The sequence below is a fragment of the Pleurodeles waltl genome, chromosome 8 (genome assembly GCF_031143425.1).
Source record: "Pleurodeles waltl isolate 20211129_DDA chromosome 8, aPleWal1.hap1.20221129, whole genome shotgun sequence".
Lineage (NCBI taxonomy): Eukaryota > Metazoa > Chordata > Amphibia > Caudata > Salamandridae > Pleurodeles > Pleurodeles waltl.
In genome coordinates, this window is record NC_090447.1 from 985,230,102 (window position 1) to 985,243,488 (window position 13,387).

The window sequence follows — 13,387 nt, forward strand, 5'->3', positions numbered from 1 at the left end:
GGAAAGCTATGAGAGAAGGAGAGAGCTCCTAAGGAAAGTTTGGCCCTCTGCATTCAATTTTATTTTTTACAAATGAAGCACTAATTCCAAACAGACTGAGGCCCTCATTACGAGTCTGGTGGTCCTAAGACTGCCAGACTCGCAGTGGCAGTCTGACTGCCACCAAATCAGTGGTCCGACTGCTATGGCAGCGGTCAGACTGCCCCATTTTGACTGTGGTGGTCCAGCCACGGTCGGACCACCAGCACCGCCAGTTTCCCTCGCCTGGAGGGACTGGCAGTGCTGGCGGTCCTAATCCGCCAGGGCAGCACTGCATGCAGCGCCGCCCTGGGGATTACGACCCCCGCCAGCTTTTACATGGTGGCTGCACTGCCATGTATAAGCTGGTGGAGATGGAGTGCAGGGGGCCCTTGTTGGGCCCCCTGCACTGCGCTTGGCAGGGGCAGTGCAGGGGCCCCCATGGACATCCCTGTTGCACTTTTCAGACAGTGAAAAGCATGATGGGTGCTGTTGCGCCCTACACGCTGCAACATTGCCACCAGCTCGATTATGAGCCGGTGTTAATGTTGTGGGCTGTTCCCTGCTGGGCCAGAGGCATGAAAGAGATTGCATCTTTTGACAGACAATGAAGAGAGAAAAAGCAGAGGGAGTGATTCCATTATTAGAGATACTGACAAAAGAAAATCCCATCCGTGCTATTTTGACTTCTTCGACTTTTGTATCAGTTACCTTTTTCTGATCCTCACAGCACTAATGGAAAACAGTTGAGTTTCAGCAATTAAAATGCAATGAATGCATGCTGTAACAACAATGAAGGCACTATTTCTCACCACAGACCAGTCCTACTGAAAAACTAAAGACCATCATGTTTGATTTTAAAAAGTATTGTTCTATGATGGTTCTATTTTTAGCATTAAACAAAACCTGCCCTACTTCAGCAACCAAAAGTTTTAGCTTTGCATAACATGCTTTAATGTTGTGCGTCGATTTAAAAACATGAAAGAGATTAGACGATCTGATATGGGTGATTAGGGGGATGATATACAGGATGCACATGTGGGGTGCAAGGGTGAGTAATGTGACATACAGTGCATGGGCTGAATTTTGTTTACCCTGTACCAAATCAAAAAAGTAAACTTTAAATACAAGCACTATAAAAGCCAATAGGTCACACCATTGAATGATGCTTCCTGACCTTTTTGCTTTGCCAAAGCTGGTTTCCGACGACATTGACAAAAATGAAAAAAATGGTTGTGACAGATGCTGAACAGCATCAGAAAAACAAAAATAGCTGGAACCATTTTGATGGACACTCGGCAATACACATATGCGAACGTGATGATGTAACTGCTATTTTGGCTTTTTTACTTTACTATTATTTGTTGGGAGGCGCAAATTTGAAACAATAAATTAAAAAACTTAAAATGTGCATGAAAACACATGAGAGAGGCAAGAGTTGAGCAGTAGCAAAGTATAACTGCTGGATCATTGCTCCTCGAGAGATCATCGTGCTGGTCATATGTCCTGGATCCTGCTGATACTGTTAGCAAGTTGTTCCCTACAAGTTTGGTATCCTTGTGGGTTTCCCCTGTGGATTACGTTTTTTAAACCATGTGAACTTGTAGAGTGAGAAAGCATAGCTTCATTTAGCTATATCCATGTGTTAGTCATTCATTTTGGACTACAAATTTGAAGTTGGAGAGTGTTTAATCCAGCCTGTAAGGGATATCTAAGTTCTTTCATATCTAAGGCAGATTACAAGATGTACGTATGCCAATTATACTGAATCATAAAGTCCTGATGAAGGTGTATTTATATTTTTCTTCACTCACCGAAACGCGCGTCGGCTTGTAAATTGGCATGTCTTGAACATTGGCATGAAGTGTTTGAAATTGGCAAATTTGAAGCCCTGACCAGGATTGGCTACCATCAGGCCTGTAACACGAGAATTTGAATCAGGAAATTATAACCTAGAATTGGCTGTTATTATGTTGAATTTTATACAATCCAAACTACAACGCATAATTGTAGCATCAAAGCAGTAACTTTATTGTGCTGTTTAAATATCCTCTCATGTATGAGGCGGTTGTAAATTTGTATGTATACTATTTTGTGATTTTGTTGGTTCTGTGTTATTTGTTTATTTTTGCGTATTTACTGGTATGTTATTTATGTTTTCATATATGTATGTTTCATTTAGGGTAGGGGGTTGTATTATATTTTTTTGGTTGATTCGATGTTAATTATATTATGTGCGAACTGAATGTTTAAATTAGCTATAATAAATATCTAAATTGAAATATATTGTATGTTGTATATTTGAATTTAAGATTTCCATTCCTATGTTTGCTATGTTAATGGAGAGTAAACTACGTTATACTCATAATAACTGCTGGACCATTCCACAAAGAAAAAATATAACAATATTAAATGGGCCAGGGTGGGCCACTCCGCAAAATGGACAGCAACAAGAAGCATGGAAAGTAAGGGCACAAGAACAATCGAAGAACTGGGGATGTAGGGAGGAAAGTAGAAAATAAGACTGAGTGGGACAGAAGGGCACAGGAACACAACAGATGAGTGGAGAACCACAGATAACAAGGATGATGGGGAAGAAAGGATTGGAAACAGCACCCAGTAAGACAGCAAGAAAACAAATGCACTCCCATAGAGTGCTGATGGATAAAGAAAACACATACTTCCGTTGAACGGTACAAGTCATCCAATCAAATACACTATGGTTCAGGAGCACGACAAACACAAGAAAGGGAAGGTCTGAATATAAAACAAGTAAATAAGACTGAGAAGAACACCAATAAATCAAAGCTTACTGAAATGGAGGAGGATGCATCAGATATATTGTCACATCCTTAGTAGTCGCTCATTACCACACCAGCAAAGTTTGCCTCCTGCGGAAATATCAGGAGGTAAAAGCAACCCATAGAAAACCTTGCTGCACTGTGCGATTTTTCACAGCGTGACTTTACCACACCCCATTTGAGTTCTGCAGGGTGGAATGAGTTATAACATGCTTTGTGTGATTCCTGTTTGTGTCTTCAGTGCATACGTTAACCCAAAAAATCTCTGAGGTTGTGCATATTTTGCTGGCAGCAAATTTTGAACAAAGGCAATAACTGTGCTTTGTTTCGGAGCTCTGCCGTCCGGTAGCCCATGCACTAACACAGAGATATTTCGAGTTAATGTATGTGCTCAAGACGTGAAAAAGAAATGCACAAACCCCTTCTTCAGTGGCACAGCACTGAAAAGGGAATCTTGATACAGCGCCAGGAGGAATTTAGCTCAGAGAAAAAAAGAGTGGCAGGGTGAATTTACAGTCCCCCTTGGTGATTCAAACTGGGTGCAAATTATATTTGCACAGGATTTGCAGAATAAAGATGAACATATGCTGCATATATCTGCTGCACACAGGGAGGACATTATTGAAAATCCACAATGGTGATATATTTCGAAGGGGTTTGCTTCACCCTACTGCATAACCGGCAGGGGGAGCTCCTCCGCTATGTCGGAGGAGCGTCGCCCCTCCCCCCTGCCAGCTGCAGGAGCTGCAAACCTTTAAAACTAAAATAATAATAAACAATGTTGATTATCGTTTTAGTTTTAAAGGGGCAGAGCCATGGGGGTGATGAGCAGCGAGGGGAGTGCACAGAGCACTCCCCTCAGTGCGCATGTATGTTTGGCTCAGCTCCAACCCGGCACTGTGTTGCCGGGTTGGAGAGAGCAGGCCCAGGCTCCTAGTCTGCGTTAGAGCACCCAGCCAGGGCGCTCCAGCCAATCATAATGCTGCTCTAGGAGCATCATGATTGGCCACAGGGCAGGCAGGGAGCCTGTGCCTGGAGTGGGGTGGAGAGCGGCAGTGCGGCAGCGAGGTACAGGTAAGTTTTTTTTTCAAAGATTTTTTTATTTTTGTTTTGTTCCCGCCACCCCCACACTGCCACTTTGCCCATTCGGGACTAATTACTGGTTTTCTCAAAAAGACTCAGCTGGAGCTCTTTTGCTCTTGCATGTACTTTAGCACTTGCACGTATGGATAATAACCTTGAGTGCCCTTGAAGATGATAGCTTCCACCGAAATTACGATTGTTTTGCAAAATGTGCATGCAATATGCAGTGTCCGCACGCACAAGCGTTTGAGGAGTCACGTTTGGCTTGCACATTTGGCTTGCACATTCTCACCACTGCGAGCGCTATTTTAAAATTGTTATTTCACTGGGTGAACATTGTTTTTGAGAATCAACTCCTAGCGTTTGCAACCAACAGTCTGTGGCCTACAGTAGTGGAAAGGCAAGCCAACGACCTGAGTGCTCGGGGCCCTGTCATTTCGTGGTGTTCGTTTTATCTGGTAGTCGTTACCCAGGCAACGAGGCATAAAACTGTTTGCAAATATTAAACACGCTTCTGTTTCGCATTTTCATTTTACATAGCTCAAATAAGCTGCATTGTGACTGAGAGTTCACAGGTGAACAATGTTGTGAAATGCAAAGAAGGCACCTGCTTACTATACAACGCTCTTTAAAACTGAAAATCTTCTTCGAGATAGATATCTCATCACGTGACCAGCCCAGAAAATGATAAACACACCTTGCATTGAATGCTAAAGAGCTATAATAAAGACCAAAGGCAAAGCACACTGTAAATAAACAAACCACATTCCACTAACCACAGCGTATTGCACCACATAGCAAGTGCCAAAATTACCAACTGTACGCAAAGCAATGACGGGAATGTAAATACAAAGACTGTGTGTGCAGTTTAATTGACAAATCACCCCACAGAGCTGGTTCCTTATTCACCCTTCAGCATTTCAATATGTAAAAATGGAGCATTGTACAGCCCAGCTTACCGTTTGTTGTTTTTTCCTGCAGTGCTTTTTATGTCGATGAGGCTGTCAAGGTCTTGTTCCCTTCAAAAGTAGAGTGAAATTAGCCAGGGTCAATAGCGTTGCAGTCCACAGTCAATTAACTAAAAGCATGAACTGTCTTGACATCCAGGAGCAAGCTTGCATGATTAGTAAAGTCATCCTGATCTGAGGCATCTATTACTGACATTGCAGGGGCAAAAATGCCTTCGTGGATGTTTGCAAGAAACTAATACTCGTGGCAGCGAAAGGCACTTCCTGGAATAATCTAAAGGATTTTCAACAGTGCAGATAAATGCAGCTCAGCTTGGACATGACATTTGATAATTCGAATATTTTAATGTTCGACTATCTAAGCAACGAGAGTGTAGCATAGGGAGTTGCGACATAACTTAGGGTGAAGTAGCCTCACTACCCTTTCTTGCCATATATTGACCCTCTGCGTGCTTAGAGCTTGTCTCTAACTATGTCCTCTGTTTTTGGCGCCTTCCAAACGTCTGACCTCTTTCCATCTGTGACTGCCCCTCTTACCTTCACTGTTCCACTTCCCCATTGGATAATGTGAACAAGGCATTCAAGGAATAGTGCACATCAAGATGTGACAGACAGGTATCAAAAAGAAAATCCTTCACTGGATAACTTCCGGACGCACCTATTATTTTTACTGTATGTTGATTTTCTGTTTTTGTGTACAATATACATATATATCACATTTCCAACGTGCAGTTAATTTATTGTTTCAATGGATTTTACATTGACACTCACTGTGGCTCCCCAAATCATGAATGTTTTTGAATGAATGCGAATGGAACACTGCATACTCTTACAAATTGAGATAACACAGGACAGGCTGCGAAAACATACTTAAATTGTGTTTGTATTACGATCATATATACCTAAAGGGAGAAATGCTAACAACCATATACATAATCACAAACGTATCTGCTATTAACCAAATATGAATATTTCTTTCACTCGCAAACCTTTCATGGCCTTAGTAGGCCAAGAAGCCATAATGTTCTGTGGTGTACAGTGCCCATTTTCCAGTAAGGTAAACTTGTCTTTAAGCCTGGCATGGGAAGCAGGATTTTGAAAGAATCGTGGAGCTAGTATTGTGTATATGAATGATGCCTGCCTTCAAGGCCGTCCTGTGCTTCCTTGAGGAGAAGATCCTGACACCTGCACATTAGATAGGTTTCCACTGATTCCACTGAGAGCAACAAGTCTCTGACATGTGGTCATGTTACATTAACTTGTATAGAAATTCAGCTGTTAGTTAGTTATTTCGAGGTACAATAACTCGTACCCTAAGGTAACTATAACACGCACCCCCACCATGCACAGTATTCTCATCAATAATTTCACTGTAAAATTTTCAGTGATATTATCAATCATGTCATGCAACAAGTCATGAAGGACGTAATGTCTAAGGTAAATAGCTGTGGATGGCGAGGGCGTGAGCTATAGTTACCTTAGGGCACAAGTTATAGTTACTTGAAATACTTCTAACAGATGAATTTCTATGCTTTTGTGCATGCAAAGTCTGAATTTAACGTCCCTCTAAGCTTTGGTGTTTTAGTGAATTTTGAAGGGTTTTTTCTCATTCTATTTCCTAAGTATAACGTCCCTGTAACCTTTGTTTTTTCCCGTGAATTTCTAGTTTTTTTTTAAACATTAAATAATATTAAATTACCTTACGTCAATCCAACCCTCGCCATGCATGGCCTTTGGCTTCCAACACCCTAGGCATCCTTCCAAACAAGGGTGCTTCTTCTTAATTACATGAAGTAAGTGCTTCTTTGTTTGGTGGAGATGTGCTCATATTCCTCTGCATCTCAAACGATCGTGGCGCCTTTTGGTAAGCTGTTCATCAAGCTGGAAAAACAGCAGGAGGACTGATGCATATCACTAACCAATACGGGGCGGGGCCAACCACGTGGCTCTTTGTAGTTATTTTGCACATTTGCATACTAGTAGTAATTAAAAGGACAAAGGATGGACTCGTCTGTCACTAGGAGAGCTAATTACGTGGTGTTGGACCTGGCTTTTTGACAGGGACATCCCCAAACTTTTTGCCTCCTTCCTCCTATTTTTTCTGACCTCTTGTTGTTGGCTTTTGACCTCTGGGCACTTTACCACTGCTAACCAGTGCTAAAGTGCATATGCTCTCTGTGTAAATTGTACTACTGATTGGTTTATCCATGATTGACTATTTAATTTACTTGTAAGTCCATGGTAGAGTGCACTACGTGTGCCTAGGGCACGTAGATTAAATGCTACTAGTGGGCCTGCAGCACTGGTTGTGCCACCCACCTCAGTAGCCCCTTAACCTTGTCTCAGGCCTGCCATTGCAAGGCCTGTGTGCGCAGTCTCACTGCCACTTCGACTTGGCATTTAAAGGTACTTGCCAAGCCTAGAACTCCCCTTTTTCTATACATAAGTCACCCCTAATGTGTGCCCTAGGTAACCCCTAGAGCAGGGTGCTGTGTGGGTAAAAGGCAGGACATGTACTTGTGTGGTTATATGTCCTGGTAGTGTAAAACTCCTAAATTCGTTTTTACACTACTGTGAGGCCTGCTCCCTTCATAGGCTAACATTGGGGCTGCTCTCATACATTGTTGAAGTAGTAGCTGCTGATCTGAAAGGAGCAGGAAGGTCATATTTAGTATGGCCAGAATAGTAATATAAAATCCTGCTGACTGGTGAAGTCGGATTTAATATTACCATTCTAGAAATGCCACTTTTAGAAAGTGAGCATTTCTTTGCACTAAAATCTTGTTGTGCCCTTCAATCCACATCTGGCTAGGTTTAGTTGACAGCTCCTTGTGCATTTACTCAGACACACCCCAAACACAGGGTACTCAGCCTCACTTGCATACATCTGCATTTTGAATGGGTCTTCCTGGGCTGGGAGGGTGGAGGGCCTGCCCTCACACAAAGGACTGCCACACCCCCTACTGGGACTCTGGCAGACAGGATTGAACTGAAAGGGGGCTTGGTGCATTTCTTAGAGACTCTTTGAAGTCACCCCCACTTCAAAGGCACAACTTAGTATAAAACAGGGCCTCTGCCCTACCTCATCAGACACATGCTGGAGAAGAAACCTGAACCAGAAACTACATCCTGCCAAGAAGAACTGCCTGGCTGCTCAAAGGACTCACCTGTCTGCTTTTCTACAAAGGACTGCTGCCTTGCTGTTGGCCTGCTGCCTTGCTGAACTCTTGTCTGGCTGTAAAAGTGCTCTCCAAGGGCTTGGATAGAGCTTGCCTCCTGTTCCCTGAAGTCTCAGGACCAAAAAGACTTCTCTCTTCCTCTTGGACGCTCCGTGCGCCGAACTTTTCGATGCACAGCTTGTTCCGCGGCAAGATAAACGCCGCACACCGACGCTGATCAACGCGACGTCTTCGGGACGACCGAAACTTTGACGCACGGCCTCGCAAGGACAACGCCGCCCGACTTCCCGGGAGAAATCGACGCGACGCCTGCCGTGAGATCAAAACTTTGACGCACGGCCTCGCAAGGACAACTCCGCCCGACTCCGCAGGAGAAATCGACGCGACGCCTGCCGTGAGATCGAAACTTCGACGCGCAGCCCCGCAGAATGACGCGCAGCCAGAAAACAAGCAGGAAAATCCACGCACAGACCCGGGACATCTGGTACTCCCCTCAAACCATAGTAAGAGACTGTCCGCGCGCCGGAAGACGACGCCCGACTCCCCGTGTGGAAAATAACGACGCAAGTCCGTGTGTGCTGAGGAGAAATCGACGCACACACCAGTTTTCCATGCACCTCTTCTCCTGTGGCCCTCTGAGGAGATTTTCCACCAGAAACCAGGTACTTTGTGTTCGAAAGAGACTTTGTTTACTTTCTAAAGACTTAAGACACTCTCTATCACTTTTCAGTGATATCTTTACAAATTCGTATTGCAACTTTGATCATTTTGACCTGAAGATACCCAGATAAATATTATATATTTTTCAAAACACTGTGTGGTGTATTTTTGTGGTGTTATGCTATGGTGTTGTATGATTTATTGCACAAATGCTTTACACATTGCCTTCTAAGTTAAGCCTGACTGCTCGTGCCAAGCTACCGGAGGGTGAGCACAGGCTGATTTTGGATTGTGTGTGACTTACCCTGACTAGAGTGAGGGTTCTTGCTTGGACAGAGGGCAACCTGACTGCCAACCAAAAACCCCATTTCTAACATTGGTGATCAGCGGTGAGGATAGGACTTGTGTTTGTGCAGTGACATACAGTAGCTAAGTATTTCACTACCTACCCACAGTTGAAGGTCAACTTGATTTTTCATCTTTTTTGGCTTTTGGTTCTCTGATGTCCTCCTGGATATACTATTGATATTTTTGGACTTGGGATTTTGGTTCTTGCTGGTAAAATCTTATCAGAATGGGATTGTGTGCCTACTCATTCTTTGTTCGTACTGACCACCTCACTAAGGCTGACCTAAGGAAGCTTTGCAGAAAATGGGGCCTTCCTGTAGCAAGGAGATCTACTAAGGCGGAGATGCTACATCACTACATAGTCTGGGGGGAGGAAAGATGGGCAGAGAGAGAGACAGCAAGAAACCAAATGACTAAGTACCCCTCAGATGAGGAGGAGGACTACGCACCTGAGGAGGAAGACTACTCAGATTTGGACAGTGACCCAGAAATAGATGAATGGCTCCGAGGTCAAGGGAGACAGGAGCAACAATTAGAGGAGTATCTTGCAGAGGTTGAGGCAAAAAGACTCTTAGCCCTGGAAGGAGAAAAGATTGCAGCTCAAGAGCTGAGCTGTAAAGAGCTGAAACTGGAGGCCGAAAGGGCTGAGTCTAGTTCAGATGGTGGCAGCAAAAATCTTGCATCTAGTACTGCTGAAGAAGGGCACAAGCCCAGAGATGTGGTGCCCAACTTGAAGAAGGGAGTTGACACACCCCAGGCGGTTCAAGGGTATGAGGTAGTTCCCGTTATGCACAGGGTCCCTGAGAAGGATTGGGGAACTGGCACAGGGAGTCATATTCCTACTGGGGGGAGGGACACTTTACTGACTCTAGCAGAGAGTGACAGAGAAAAGAGTTCCCCCCTGGTGGACGTCCTGGATATAGAGTGTAGAGACATCCCAGAAGAGTATGGGTTGAGTGTCAGGGACAGACAGATACTGTCTCACCAGTCTCAGGAGGGTGAGGTAGAGTGCTTTTCCAAGGTTGAGTTACTGGGTGGTTGGGTGAAGGGTACTGTGGTTAATACATGTGAAGGGCAGAATGATGTAATTGCTGGAGAGCATATGTCTGGCCCTTATTTTCCAGAGCTACGCCAACACCAGGTGGAGTGTGAGTTCTCTGACCCCAGGGAACTTACAATGGAGGCAGACTTCTGGGTGAGAACCAGAGAGTCTGAAGAGGCATTTGGGGGTGCTCCTGAAGGGAGTGGTCTAGGTGGTTCCCAACCGAGTGAGGTGGGAAAGGATTGTAGTGTCCCAGGTAGGTCCCAGGTCCTAGAGGGTTCCATAAGGGAACACCAGGAGGGAAGCCTAGCCTGTACCGTAGGGCCACCTTTTGAGGGAAGCCCCGCAGTGTCAGAAGAACTTGGGGGGGTGACTGTAGCCAGCATCCCCACAGTTCTGGTGTCTGGCAGTACCCCTCCTAGTGAGGGGGTGCAGAAGTCCAGACATAGGGTTGAGAGGGGGTTGCAGACCCCAGTGGAGGACCTTGAGAGTCAGTGGACAGCTCTGAGAGCAGAGCCCCCCAGGAATGACCCAGGTGAAACCATTTCTGGTTTGGGGGAAACCCAGACTCTGCCGGATGGGCAGAGGTCGGGAGACCTGCGCCAACCAGACTCTTGTGTGGCCCTTGGGGACGGTATGTCCCTTGTGGGGGGTGAGAGTGCCCCCAGGAAGTCCTGGCATGCCAGGCAAAGATTCAACCTCAGGGTGGTGACTCTGAGTTGGATACCCAGGTTCAGAGGTTAAACTCTGACCTGGTGGGAGGTAGATGTGCCTCCCAAGAAGTCCTGCTGTGCCAGGCAATTGTCCAACCTCAGGGTGTTGACTCTGGGTTGGATGACCAGGTTCAGAGGTTAAACTCTGACCTGGTGGGGGGTAGGTGTGCCCCCCAGAAAGTCCTGGTGTGCCAGGCAATTGCCCAACCTCAGGGTGGTGACCCTGGATTGGGGAACCAGGCTCAGAGGTTAAACTCTGACCTGGTGGGAGGTAGGTGTGCCTCCCTGGAAGTCCTGGCCTGCGAGGCAATGGTTCAACCTCAGGGTGGTGACTCTGGGTTGGCTAACCAGGTTCAGGGGATAAACTCTGACCTGTTGGGGGGTAGGTGTGCCCCCCAGAAAGTCCTGGTGTACCAGGTAGTGGTCCAACCTCAGAGTGCTGACTCTGGGTTGGATAACCGGGTTCAGAGGTTAAACTCTGACCTGGTGGGGGGTAGGTGTGCCCCCCAGGAAGTCCTGGCGTGCCAGGCAATTGTTCAACCTCAGGGTGGTGAACCTGGGTTGGAGAACCAGGTTCAGAGGTTAACCTCTGACCTGGTGGGAGGTAGGCGTGCCTCCCAGAAAGTCATGGTGTGCCAGGCAGTTGCCCAACCTCAGGGTGGTGACTCTGGGTTGGATACCCAGGTTCCGAGGTTAAACTCTGACCTGGTTGGAGGTAGGTGTGCCTTCCAAGAAGTCCTGCTGTGCCAGTCAATTGCCCAACCTCAGGGTGGTGACCCTGAGTTGAATGGCCAGGTTCAGAGGTTAAACTCTGACCTGGTGGGAGGTAGGCGTGCCTCCCAGAAAGTCCTGGTGCGCCAGGCAATTGTTCAACTTCAGGGTGGTGACTCTGAGTTGAATGGCCAGGTTCAGAGGTTAAACTCTGACCTGGTGGAGGGTCAGTGTGCCCTCCAGGAAGTCCTGGCGTGCCAGGCAATTGTTCAACTTCAGGGTGGTGACTCTGAGTTGAACGGTCAGGTGCAGAGGTTAAACTCTGACCTGGTGGGGGGTAGGTGTGCCTCCCAGGAAGTCCTGGTTTGCCAGGCAGTGATCCAGTCTGAGGGTACAGACCCTGGGCTGGTAGACCAGGTTCAGGGTGTCCCCCCGGACCTGGAGGGAGGGGCTACTGATAACAGTGCCCCTACCATGTTGTCTTCTGAGAAGGCCACTCCTAGTTGGAGGGTGCTGGACCCCAGAAGGGAGGGCAGGTGGAGGAAAGCCTCATCCCGGGCCCTAGTCCAACCTGAAGGTACAGACCCCAGGTTGGAGGGCCAGTTGCAGGTTAACAGCCCTGCACTGGTGGAGGAATGGTACAGGGCGACTTCTATAAGCACCCTGACCATGTTGGACTCTGGGGGTACCGCTCCAGGAGGGAGGTTACAGAGCCCCAGAGGGGAGGACCAGGTTCAGGCTGTCATCCCTGACCTGGTGGAAGGGAGAGTGGTTAAAGGGTGCCCAGCACCTGGGGCTACCGCCCCCAGCTCTCCACAGCCACAGTGGTTGGAGAGCTTTGAGAGGCCTGGGGCCTGGCTCTCATCCCTGGCAGCTGTCAGTAATCGCTGTGGCTTGCTGTCCGGGTGGACAGAGTTATCCCTGGGGAGGGGACAAGTGTCACACCCGGGGGTAGAGGGGGCAACACCACTGTGTTGGTCATGGTGGTATTATCCTGCTCCTGGGATACATCTGTGAGCAAAGTAAGGTTAGGTGCTGCACAGATGGGATCCGCAGGTAAGGAGAAAGGTTCCCCATGGGTTGGCTTAGTGGGCCCTGAGAGTATGGACAGAGGGATCCAATTGGAGTCAGGAAGGCGAAGAACTGGAGCATGGCCCTGCTGTTGTGGGCCTGGGTCCTTGTTCTGTCGCCTCAAACAGGGAAGTACATCAGGATAGTGATTGTTCTCCCCTGGCTTTAGGCTGGTAGGGGGTCATGTTGGACCTGGCTTTTTGACAGGGACATCCCCAAACTTTTTGCCTCCTTCCTCCTATTTTTTCTGACCTGTTGTTGTTGGCTTTTGACCTCTGGGCACTTTACCACTGCTAACCAGTGCTAAAGTGCATATGCTCTCGGTGTAAATTGTACTACTGATTGGTTTATCCATGATTGACTATTTAATTTACTTGTAAGTCCCTGGTAGAGTGCACTACATGTGCCTAGGGCAGGTAGATTAAATGCTACTAGTGGGCCTGCAGCACTGGTTGTGCCACCCACCTCAGTAGCCCTTAACCTTGTCTCAGGCCTGCCATTGCAAGGCCTGTGTGTGCAGTCTCACTGCCATTCGACTTGGCATTTAAAGGTACTTGCCAAGCCTAGAACTCCCCTTTTTCTATACATAAGTCACCCCTAATGTGTGCCCTAGGTAACCCCTAGAGCAGGTTGCTGTGTGGGTAAAAGGCAGGACATGTACTTGTGTGGTTATATGTCCTGGTAGTGTAAAACTCCTAAATTCGTTTTTACACTACTGTGAGGCCTGCTCCCTTCATAGGCTAACATTGGGGCTGCTCTCATACATTGTTGAAGTGGCAGCTGGTGATCTGAA

The 13,387-nt window shown here is 46.8% G+C and overlaps 1 protein-coding gene and 1 pseudogene across 7 annotated transcripts in view; one reads left to right on the forward strand and one right to left on the reverse strand.

Moving 5' to 3' along the window:
• SCEL (sciellin) overlaps positions 1 to 13,387 on the reverse strand; it is a 463,522-nt gene that overhangs the window by 50,609 nt on the left and 399,526 nt on the right. For all 7 annotated transcript variants that reach the window (XM_069205234.1, XM_069205233.1, XM_069205232.1 and 4 more), the window contains one exon: positions 4,862 to 4,921. In XM_069205234.1, coding sequence (XP_069061335.1) covers positions 4,862 to 4,921 — 60 coding nt within the window. The remainder of the gene's footprint in view (positions 1 to 4,861; positions 4,922 to 13,387) is intronic.
• Positions 340 to 462, forward strand: LOC138252480 (small nucleolar RNA SNORA17; annotated as a pseudogene).